Genomic DNA, 12,055 nt, shown 5'->3' on the forward strand with positions numbered 1-12,055 from the left:
TCAGTGGTGCACTGTGGGATACCGCCTGGAGGCCAATAACGTCGATTTCCGTCCACACTAACCATAATCCGAACTGTTAATATCGAATTAACGCTACTTCTCTCGTCAGGGTGGAGTACAGAAATTGATTTTAATAGCCCTTTAAATCGATATAAATGGCAACGTCGTGTGGACGGGTACAGCGTTAAATCGATTTAACGGCCGTTAAATCGATTTAACGGCCATTAAACCGATTTAAACGCGTCGTGTAGACCAGGCCTAAGTGTACTTCTGTTTTGCTTGTAGTTATTCTGTCTGTTAAGAATTAAGTGGAATAGTACTCTTTGACTTGGTGCAATAACATGAATGTTGTATCCTCACAAACTCAGTGGAGTTCATCTTGTGCTGAGAATTCAGGCTCAGTGGCATGTTGGCAAATTTCAGGGTTGTTACATCATAATTACCTTTGAATATTAAAAGTGACACCTTATATCTCAGCCTGATTCAGATGTATGGTACATTATACTGCAATTTTAGTTCATAATCTCAGATTCTTGTAAAATAATATGAATATAATAGGCTCTTGATATTTTGACATAACTAAAAATATCCTTGTTTTAGGATTGCCTGGTGGATGAAGGTGGATTTTTTACAGAAGCTGCAGGTCCTGAGCTTCAAAACAAGGCTGTACTGGAAGAAGGAAATGAAGCTGGTTAGTATCTTGTGTTCAATTAGTCAATATTCTGTCAAATACTTTGAAGGCTCACGTAAACCAAACAAAGCTTACAGTGGACAAAATATTGGCACTTCCTGTTATCAGGAGGATGGGAATTGGACTTTGGGGAAAGGAAAGAAAGAAGTGGGGTTAGCAGCAGTAGAGTTGTGTTAATGTGATTTCTAATTACCTCTGACTCTTAATTCTCACTCTCAATAGTCATTCAGATGCTTCGAGCAGCAAAGAGTTTATTAAAAGAGGAGAAATGTGTACATAGCTACCCATATGATTGGAGGACTAAGAAACCAGTGATTATTCGTGCAAGCAAACAGTGGTTTGTAAACACAGCAAATATCAAAGTTACAGCCCAGGTACTACACTTAGTTACATAATTTGCTATTTGGGGGAATGTAAAGGACATTACTATCGTATGAGGTGTTTGCATAACATGTACATTCCACTTCAAAAGTATGCTTTCCTCCCTTAGTGTTTACAAAGACTTTGCAGCTGATAGCAATCACAGTCTTATTAACAATTAGTTTGGAAATTATCAGCAGTTACATTTTCATTTATTTGCCACCAACTTTAGACTAATTGTGCGTTTATGCCATTTTCCATTTAAGACTCCAAAGAAAAAAGGTTCCAGTGATTGGGAGAGCTGGGTTCAATACCTCCACTCAAGCCCAGACTTCCTGTATGACCTTTGTAATCACTTAACCTCTCTGTGCCTCAGTTCCCTATCTGTAAAACTGGGATAATAGAGGGCGTGTGAGGATAAATACATTAAAGATTGTGTGGTGCGTGGTACCAGGGGTCATGTAAGTAGTTCAGATAGGTAGATTCAAACAGAAAATAAAGTAACTGGTGTTGATGATATCCATGAGGTATCACCTTGGATCATCATATATCAATATGTGAGGATTTCTGCCGGTAAGTCTTTGTGTCTTGAGAGAATAAATAGTATCCTTTTGTTAAATTCTGAATTCTCTCCAACCCTGAATAATTGTAGTTGTGGTTATTTCATAGGAATTGTTAAAAAAAGTGAAATTTATTCCTGCATCAGCAGTGAATAGAATGCTAGAAATGTTGGACAGAAGGACATATTGGTGCATCTCAAGACAGAGGAGTTGGGGTGTTCCGATTCCAGTGTTCTATCATAAGACAACAGGAGAATCCCTGATAAACAGGTATCTATTTTATTCATATAAAAAATAAGAGACCTGTCTTGCTCTGATATAGAAAATATTAAAACTACAAACAACTGAAGTGCAAGCAAATTTATTTTGGTTCATGACTGTCTTTTTGGCATAGTTAATTTTATATTGTCTTTTTTTCATTTAAAAGAACTAGAGGGGCAAATGTCTCATTAATGAATGTGGTTTAAAGATAGTGATCTAGGTCTGTCTCATACCACTAACCAGCAGTGAGCTGAGCTGCCTCCTTGATGTTTGTCTCTGATTTAATAGATTTTTCAGGAGAGCTGATGTTAGACATCAGTATTAAACGTAAAGAACTGCATCCTGTAGCTAGAGCAGATAATGACTATAATCTCAGCATTATGAACTCAATTATGCAATTATTTGTTACAATAATTTCTGAAATTGAAAAGTTGACAGATGCCTATGAAATGAGAAGACTAAAGTGGGATGGTCAAATCAGGTGCAGAATAAGAAATCTATGGCCTATTTCAGAGTTAACTTGGAGGCCATTTAATCTTTCAGAGAGCCCCTATTTCCAATTTGAGGTATTTGTTACCATAAAGTTAGGTCACAGGCTTTCATATGTAAACCTTTGTTTCCAGCACCATCTAGTACAATTAGAGTTATCTGTTTATCATAAACTCAAAAATGTAGGGCTAGAAGGGACCTTGAGAGGTCATTTAGTCCATCCCACCTCATGCTAAGGCAGCACCAAGTAAACCTAGACCATCCCTGACAGGTGTTTGTCTAACCTGTTCTTAAAAATCTCCAATGACAGGGACTCCTTGGAAGCCTATTCCAGTGCTTAGCTATCCTTATAGTTAGATTTTTTCCCCTGTGATCTAGATCTCCTTTGCTGCAGATTAAGCACATTACCTCTTGTCCTACCTTCATAGCCATGGAGAACAATTGATCACTATCCTTGTTAAAAAACAGCCATTAACATATTTGAGACTGTTACCAGGTCCCATCCCAGTCTTCTTTTCTCGAGACTAAAGATGCCCAGTTTTTATATCCTGTCCTTGGAGATCAGGTTGTTCTAAATCTTTTATCATTTTTGTTGCTCTTCTCTGGACGGTCTTCAGTTTCTCCGTATCTTCAAGCGTAGTGCCCAAAACTGAATGTAGTACTCCAACTGAGGCCACACCAGTGCTGAGCAGAGGCAGGGAGGGAGGGACGGAAGGATAGCTCAGTGGTTTGAGCATTGGCCTGTTAAACCCAGGGTTGTGAGTTCCATCTTTGAGGGGGCCACTAAGGGATCTGGGGCAAAAATCAGTTCTTGGTCCTGCTAGTGGAGGCAGGGGGCTGGACTCAACAACCTTTCAGGGTCCTATCCAGTTCTATGAGATAGATATATCTCAAAATATAAAAGAGCAGGACAATTAACCTCTTGTGTCTTATATATGACACTATTGTTATCTTTCTGCTTTTCATGAGTTCACAATAAAAAAAAATCTGAACTGAGTTTTAAAACAAGTAGTAATTTTCAGTCTAGTACACTGATACTTAAAAACAAATTAGTCAAACAACAAAAATCCCTGAAAGAATTTTAACAACATTTTCCAAAGTGCTTTTCTTCTGATTGTCTCTTACAGCTAAACTACTTTGAATTTTTAAACTGAAACTTTTCATAGACTCAAGCATAGAATATCAGGGTTGGAAGGGACCTCAGGAGATCATCACCCCCCTGCTCAAAGCAGGACCAATTCCCAGACAAATTTTTGCCCCAGATTCCTAAATTGCCCCCTCAAGGATTGAACTCACAACACTGGGTTTAGCATGCCCAAACCACTGAGCTATCCCTTTTGTTGAGCTCTTTATTTTCATGATCAGGGTACTACCTTTAGCTTTTTGGGGAGGAAGAGATTTTAAAGGGTGAGTCTACTCTAAAAGATGACTTTTTGTAAAAATGGCGTTGTGGAGTCATTGCTTTCCATATTTGATTTTTTGAGTCAGTTCCTGCCTTCAGATACACAACCAGAATACAGCTGAGTTACACTTATGCCCTTAGTGACCCCTGTACAAATTCATTTAAGGATAATAAGATTGTATAGGTGAAGGGGAGTGGAAATTGGTTGCCGAGTCTCTTATGGCTGGTGATGAGCACTCTTTAAAGAATCCAGCTTGACTTCCAGAACTCAGGGCGAATTTTCAGGACTGAAAAAATTGTATATGGAAATCAGTCAGACATAATTGGTATGGAATCTAATAATGCCATTTCTACAAATATGGGTCTAAGGTGGTATACACTTTATATTTAGTATGCAATCCTGGTGGATAGGGAGAAAGTGTTAAATGTGTGACATGTCTTGACTTTATAAAGGCGTTTGATACTGTTTTGCATGATATTTCTCATTAACTAGGGAAATACAACCTAGATGGAGCTACTATAAGGTGGATGCATAACTGGTTGGAAAACCATTCCCAGAAAGTAGTTGTCAGTGGTCACAGTCAAGCCAGACAGGCGCATCAAGTGAGGTGCCGAAGAGATCAGTTCTGGGTCTGGTTCTGTTCAATATCTTCATCAATGATTTAGATAATGGCATAGAGATTATACTTATAAAGTTTGCGGATGATACCAAGCTGACAGGGTTGCAAGTGTTTTGGAAGATAGGATTAAAATTCAAAATGATCTGGACAAACTAGAGAAATGGTCTGAAGTAAATAGATTGAAGTTCAACAAGGACAAATGCAAAGTATTCCACCTAGGATGGAATAATAAACTGCCCCCACTCCCCCCAAATGGGAAATGATTGACTAGGAGGAGTACTGCATAAAGGGATCTGGGGGTCATAGTGGATCACAGGCTAAATGAGTCAACAGTGTAACGCTGTTCCTAAAAAAGCAAAGATCATTCTGGGATGTATTAGCATGAGTGTTGTAAGTAAGAGACAGAATAATTCTTCCACTCTACTAGACTTTTGTGTCCAGTTCTGGGTGCCACATTTCAGGAAAGATGTGAATGAATTAGAGAGAGTCCAGAGAAAAGCAACAAAAATGATTAAAGTTCTAGAAAACATGACCTACTGGGGAAGATAGAAAAAATTGGGTTTGTTTAGTCTGGAGAAGAGAAGACTGAGAGGGGACATCAAAACAGTTTTCAAATACATAAAATGTTGTTAACAAGAAGGAAGAAGAAAAATTTTCTTAACCTCTGAGAGTAGGACAAGAAGCAATGGGCTTAAATTGCAGCAAGGGTGGTTTTGCTAGGTTGGACATTAGGAAGAACTTCCTAACTGTCACAGTAGTTAAGCACTGGAATAAATTGCCCAGGGAGGTTGTGGAGTCTCTCATTGGAGATTTTTAAGAGCAGGGTAGACAACTACCTGTCAGGGATGGTCTAGATAATACGTAGTCCTGCCATGAGTGCAGGGAATTGGACTAGATGTCCTCTTGAGGTTTCTTCCAGTCCTATGATTCTATGCAAAGCTAGTCAGCGTGTGGTGTGTGCACACATTTCTCTTTGTTCTCTTCCTCTGTCTATGGTATTTATTATCAACATGCAAATAGTGCCAAGGTGCTCTTGGACAAAAATGTGTAAAGGCTCTATATATTGGATTAAGGTAATCTCTTACCTGTGGAAGTCATTCATCTAGTTAAAAAAGCATTTACAATAAGGCTTCAAATATATCTTTACACAATAAAGTATGGCTCCTCGGTGGGAACCATTACAGTACATCTGGAAAGTAGCCTTGTAAAAAAAGTGTTTTTGCTTTTTGTATTCCAGAATTGTGTGAAAAATAAAGATAATTTAGTATTACGTTAAAAACAAAAACTCCTATGTAGCACAACTTTGCAGTCAGTTAACAAGCTATGAAAATGAGCCCTAAGCAATATTTTCCTCTGAAATTGTAGATAAACACCATAATATGCACAAATAGGACTGATTGCATACATTTAGCTGGTCAACAGGGAACATATTTGAAGGTAGTGACGGATAGAAATTCTCCTTCCATTATAGTTATCTTAAAGGCCAAGAACATATGCCAAAAGGTGTGCCTTTGTAAACCTTTGAGCTGTGGCATGTCGCTGGAGTTGTATGAACAGTGACATTGTTGGGGCATTGTGACAGAGAAAGCATTGCTGTAGATCAGCAACTCCACCTTTGCGGAAGCCCATTATTCATCAATGTCAAAAAGTGACATGTGGGAGTGATTTAAGGGTCAATACAGCACATGAGATTAAAGAGTGAAATACAGAAAAGACTTGTACACTGTATGATTGAAAATTAGATTTATTCTCTTTGGCTGCCACATCTGTTGCTCTTTTAAATGAAAATATAAATAACGAGCATTGACTTAAAAATAAGTATTGCACAGTTTGTTCTTCTAAATATTTTGCAGTACAGCAGGAGATAAATTTTCTCTAAGTTAGTCATAGCAGACTTCTGGTTCCAAAGCAGTTAAGGCATGCAGAATATTGGCCTACAGAAGTGACAGACAAATTTAGAAGACAGTCTGTCAATTCATAGGTCATTTTCCTGTACACCAGTTCTTAATAAAATGTACAGCGGTCCTACGTATTTTATTGTAGTTGGTTCTCATACATTACAGTATGTAGCATGATATGGTCCATGAAGCTTCTAATGTCTTTTTAAATATTCAGACTTATATAAATGAATGAATCAGAATTATAACACAGTATTCCAAAGAGCTTTGATCTAAAATTGCATTTATATTTTTAACTCCAATGGTGTATAAATGGGTGTGGCTGCTCCACATTCTGTCAGTAGATATCAAAAGTAACAGCATCTCCACTGGAAGTCAGTGTAGTCCACATGGAGCTGCTGTTACATCTGAGAACACTGTTGGTTAGTCCTGAATGATTCCCCATACTTATTTTAAAATAGTAACTCAATTAAAATAAATCAGTGGTATTTTTCTGTGCAAGTGTGGGTATGCCCATGGACTTGCCATTTGAAAGTTAGCAGCATTCTTATTTTGTAGGATGTATGTTGCATGCCCTAAGACAGTAAGCTTTAAAAAAGTTTGCAGTTCTGCTGCTGTTTTACATTTTAAAAACAAGAACTAGATTCTTATTCTGCATCAGTTACATTTAATGCTTCATCTCTCTAAGAATGCTTACTGGCATCGACATGTGCCATTGCAGACATTTGGGGCATACAGCAACAAGCATAGTCTTCCAGCATTAAAATGTGATCTAAATGATGTTCTAATGCAGATAAATATTAAATCCAACAAAAAAGTACCTCTACCTCCTCAGCATATTTAAGTCGAGTTCAGTAAAATGGCAAATTCCTACCTCCTGTATGAGAGAGAAGAGAAGTTATACATTAAATAATTGCAGTTTTCAAATAGTTATTATGAGAATGTGGCAGCAGGAGTGTGTGTGTGTGTGTAAATTTAAAAACTGCACAAGACAACAATTTAACAAATTAAATAATCAATCTGATTCATGCAATTGTCATTCTCCAACATTAGGTTTTCAAGTAAATATTTTAATTAATTTTTTTCCCTAGATTTATTGAAAAAGTAACAATATCCTACGAACTAAATTAAAAGCTACAATTTAGAATAGTAGCTCACCTCAAGTAACAAATATGAAGTGCAAACTTTTATAGATTACTACTACTTAGCTTTACTAATTCATTATCTGAATATTAGTATTAATCGTTATATTGGACTAATAAAATTTCCTAAAGCGTTCTCCCCTTTTTCTGTGATTTTATTATTAGTTAGGTATGTAATCATTTAAATTGTACATAGAAAATCCAGTCGCATGTTTCCTGTATAAATATATCTACAATTGAAAGTAAATAACTTTATCAAATGTACTTTGTTTAAAACATATTTCAGTAAGTTCAGAACATTAGCAGCTTACCCCTTCCCTTCCAAAGTACCGTCCGGCGAAGTACTGATACCTATGTAAAAAGAGACTCTACCTTGCACTCATTATTTTACAGAAAGGAGGAGACTAGAGAACACCAAGAACTGGTTTTTTTCTTCTACTGGGAATCATCTTAATGCTGCTTAATTTCCGATAACACCCTAAATAAGCAGTCAGTACAAGCAATATCAGAGTTCAAAATGATTGGCTGGTGTCATGGTAGCATGAATTATCTTATGGGTTTTCACTGTTAGAGACCTAGCAAGTGACACATAAGACAGGTGCTTTTAGATATGGTCTATGACTATAACGCAAAGTTTTACAATGGGGTTTATTGCTTACTCTATGAATTATTGTACTCGCATGGAAGCTTATAGATTGTAGAGTGATGAGTAATTATTTGAGAGAGGTTTTTTTCTGCTGGCACTTCGATATATTTATGTATTGAGAGAATTTCACCTTAGTTTTTAAAATATGCATACAGTATGTGGACTGTAACTACAAAGATAGTAGGGAGAACACTTATTATTCATGAGAATCTTGGGAAGAGGTCAGAGGAGTGGCTTTTAAAATCTTTCAGGGGGGGCAGATGCTGGATTCTTGGAATCTTAAGATATTATATACAACCACTTTTTAAAAAATACTTTATTGTATAATATTTAAATTCTCCCAGAGTTTTTTTACAGATATTGAATGAGATGTAAATAATTTCAAATGGCTGAACCTTTACAATTAGTTGATTTCAGACTACCATAAAAACCTGAGAATACTGGTTAATGATTAGTAAACCTGTCAATATTTGACTACTTTTATTTCATATGATTAATTGCATAATGTAACCAGGAGAATCTGACATTATCTAATGCTATTATATTGTGGAAGAGAAAGTTATGTCGTAATTCACGTCAGGTTCAGGGAAATTTGCACTCTAAAATAAACTCCTACTGATGTCCATAAATGAACCATATTAGGCTTTATTTTGTATAACATTATGCATGATAAAAGGATAGTTCAACCTATGATGTTTATGTAGAAGTATTCATGGAAACAGTAGAGAAAACCACTGCTAAGCAGAGTTGACAAACCCTTGTAGTATGGACATTTTCTAACACCGTTCACACACAGACACGGAAGATTGCAAGGTTGCATTTTCTTCTGAAGATCTACAGGGAACAACAAGTAAACAAAATTCTTTATTACAGATAACACAATTTGCCATTCCATATATGTGTCTGAATTTTCCTCTCTTTTTTCTTAGCTTTTTACTTATGAGTACTATGTAGAAATTTGGGAGAATGTTTTTGCCCCTAATTCTGTTGAGGCTGTCTGGCTGGCAAAGTAATCTGGAGCAAACACTGTTCATTCAGAATATAGGTAGATAGGAGGTAGCTTACTGCAAGTGTAATACTGCATTCGCTGTCATTCTTCAGTACAATCACCACTTCCTATATGCTTTAAAAATCAGATGCAGACTAGAAGTCTATCTGTTCTAAACTTCTTTTTTTTTTTTTAAGCTTAAGTTAGGAGCTAATATTCTTTTAGTTAGAAAAGGGCTATCATTGCTATTTTTTAACAGTTTTATTTAATTCCTACTGATTGGGCTAAACAGATCTATTATTCATCTGCCATTTTTAGTAGAACTTGTTCCTCCTGAGGGTTGCAAAACCCACTGCTCGTTGACAAAGAAGAGTTTTGACCTACTTAGTGGCTCTCATTTGATGGACTACTAAGGTTGTTTTCCCACACAAATTGCTATTACAGTCCATCAGACTATACCAGGCATAGAGTGTGGACATGGCTCAGAAATAATATTGATATCAGTGGATGAACAGCAGTCAAACTTCCCTCTTGGTATTTCTAGTTCTACAGAAAATCCTCCAGCACTGCTCATGAGAGGCAGCTGATTTGACTGTAGGGACTGATAGGAGTAAGCAGAGATTCGAGGTTATGTCCACTCTTTCTAGAGTAAGGTCCAGAGGGTTTTCATGTGCAACTACTGTTCTTTGGAGGGCTCATTCTGCTATGTTGTCAAGCTCTCTTGTTCAGTGTTCAGGTGAAGTCTGTAGGATAGATTAGTGAGGTACTGGGAGCTGCAGTGTCAATATGTTGATGACTCGTGTCTCTACATCTTCTTTTCTTCAAGCTTGGACAGAGAAATAGCCCTACACACCCAGTATATGATAGAGATTGCGACCTTCATATTGGATCAGATTTAATCTGGAAGGTGAAAATGATGCTAGGTGGCAGGGAACATAATTGCAAGGACCCTCAAATAAGGGTATATTCCTACAGAATTTTTCAAGATAGCTTGAAATTGTGGAGTGTTACTGGGTTCATCCCTGCTTATGGGCATTCAAGTAACAGTGGTAGTGATTTTGTAGACTGTTATCGATGGTGACAACCATCTTGAATTTCACTTGGGGACTGGATTTGATGCCCGTGCAGAGTACTGAGTAAAGGTGTAACAAACTTTCTTACGTGCAGAAGGCAGACATCTTAATTCTTATCCAGGTGGCTTCTATGCTTAGGCCTAAATAGAGTTTGCTACCATAATCAAGTGTAAAGGTGACAAATTAATGGATCACCATGGCTAGCTGTGTATCTAAGATGAATGAGTGTCCTCCATCAGATGAAAATCTTTGACCTCAGAGACTCTCTGTATGCTCTGTTGCAGTCTTTGCATTCAGTAAACATGCTCAAAAGCTATATCACCAAGGGCAGTGTTTGTGGTAGGACCCTAGCTCTGGAATCTAACTTCTGCTAGAAATCTGTCAAACTGGGCCCAAACAAACAATATATGTTTTAATACAGCTAAATGTAAATGTATACATCTGGGAACAAAGAATATAGACTATACTTACAGAACAGTGAACTCTGCCCTGGGAAGCAGTGACTCTGTAAAAGATTTAGGGGTTGTGGTGGATAATCAGCTAAACATAATCTCCAAGTGTGATGCTGTGACCAAAAAAGCCAATGGGATCCTGGGATGTATAAACAGGAGAATCTCCACTAGGAGTAGAGAGGTTATTTTACCTCTGTATCTGGCACTGGTGTGACCGCTGCTAGAATACTATATCCAGTTCTAGTGCTCAGAATTCAAGAAGCATGTTGATAAATTGTAAAGGAAACATAGGAGAGCCATGAGAATGATTAAATGATTAGATCACATGCCTTGTAGTGATAGACTTAAGGAACTCAATCTGATTAGTTTAACAAAGAGAGGTCAAGGCGTGACTTGATTACAGTTCATAAGTATCTACATAGGGAACAAGTCTTTCTAATAATAGGCTCTTCAGTCTAGCAGAGAAAGGCATAACATAATCCAATAGCTGGAAATCGAAGTCAGACAAATTCAGACTGGTGTACAATTTTAATAGTGAGAGTAATTAACCATTGGAACAATTCACCAAGTGTCATGGTAGATTCTCCATCACTGACAACTTCTAAATTAAGAGAGGTTATTTCTCTAAAAGCTATGCTCTAGGAATTATTTGGAGGAAGTCCTATGGCCTGTGTTATGCAGGGGATCACAATGGTCCCTTCTGGCCTTAGAATCTCTGGGTAAGTGCTTGAGGCTGCTAACGTTTTGCAGGAGGTGCAAGACACATTCCAGGAGTAGGCCAATTGCAAATAATAGAAATTACCTTTAACTCCACTGCGAGAACATCTTAAGACTCTAGGCCAGTCTGCTCCTTACTGAAGAAAGGTTGTTACAGTTGTGTGCTAAATGTTCTGAAAGTCTGATCACTTAAACATTGTGATGGATGTTTTAAAAATGTGTGGACTAATTTTATCCATGATGCCAGGGTCACCCAGAGGATTCAGAGGGCCTGGGGCAAAGCAATTTCAGGGGCCCCTTCCATAAAAAAAATTGCAAAACTACACAATACTGTATTCTTGTGGGGGCCCCTGCGGGACCTGGCGCAAATTGCTCCACTTCCTACCCCCGGCCCCTCACGGGCAGCCCTGGGAAAAATAAACCTTCTGCATCTTGGCACAAACCCAGTTTTGAGAACTTCTTTACAGGGTATCACTGGTTCTCAGCATCAGCTAGTGTAAAAGGCACTAAAGCTCATTGAAAGGGTTGGACAAATACTTTCCATCAAGACTTGTTCTGGATTGAAAACTAGGGGCTTTTTAAAGGCAGAAAAAAATCAGGGACAATGTCTGCTTTCCTTCAAAATTTGTTGTGGTTTTTTTTAATTGAAAAGCTGAAATTAGTCTGCCAAAACCTGAATATGCTTTGGGGTTTCAGAAGTGTGTGGCCAAGTATTTGCTGCTTGCTGTGTTTGATTGTTTAAAGAAACAATAAAAA

At 37.5% G+C, this 12,055-nt stretch overlaps 1 protein-coding gene across 1 annotated transcript in view; it reads left to right on the forward strand.

Moving 5' to 3' along the window:
* IARS2 (isoleucyl-tRNA synthetase 2, mitochondrial) overlaps positions 1-12,055 on the forward strand; it is a 66,597-nt gene that overhangs the window by 25,743 nt on the left and 28,799 nt on the right. The window contains 3 exon segments of the mRNA XM_032801388.2: positions 601-691; positions 914-1,065; positions 1,721-1,881. Of these exon segments, the coding sequence (XP_032657279.1) occupies positions 601-691; positions 914-1,065; positions 1,721-1,881 (404 nt within the window).

This window comes from Chelonoidis abingdonii, chromosome 3, assembly GCF_003597395.2.
Source record: "Chelonoidis abingdonii isolate Lonesome George chromosome 3, CheloAbing_2.0, whole genome shotgun sequence".
NCBI classification, from domain to species: domain Eukaryota; kingdom Metazoa; phylum Chordata; order Testudines; family Testudinidae; genus Chelonoidis; species Chelonoidis abingdonii.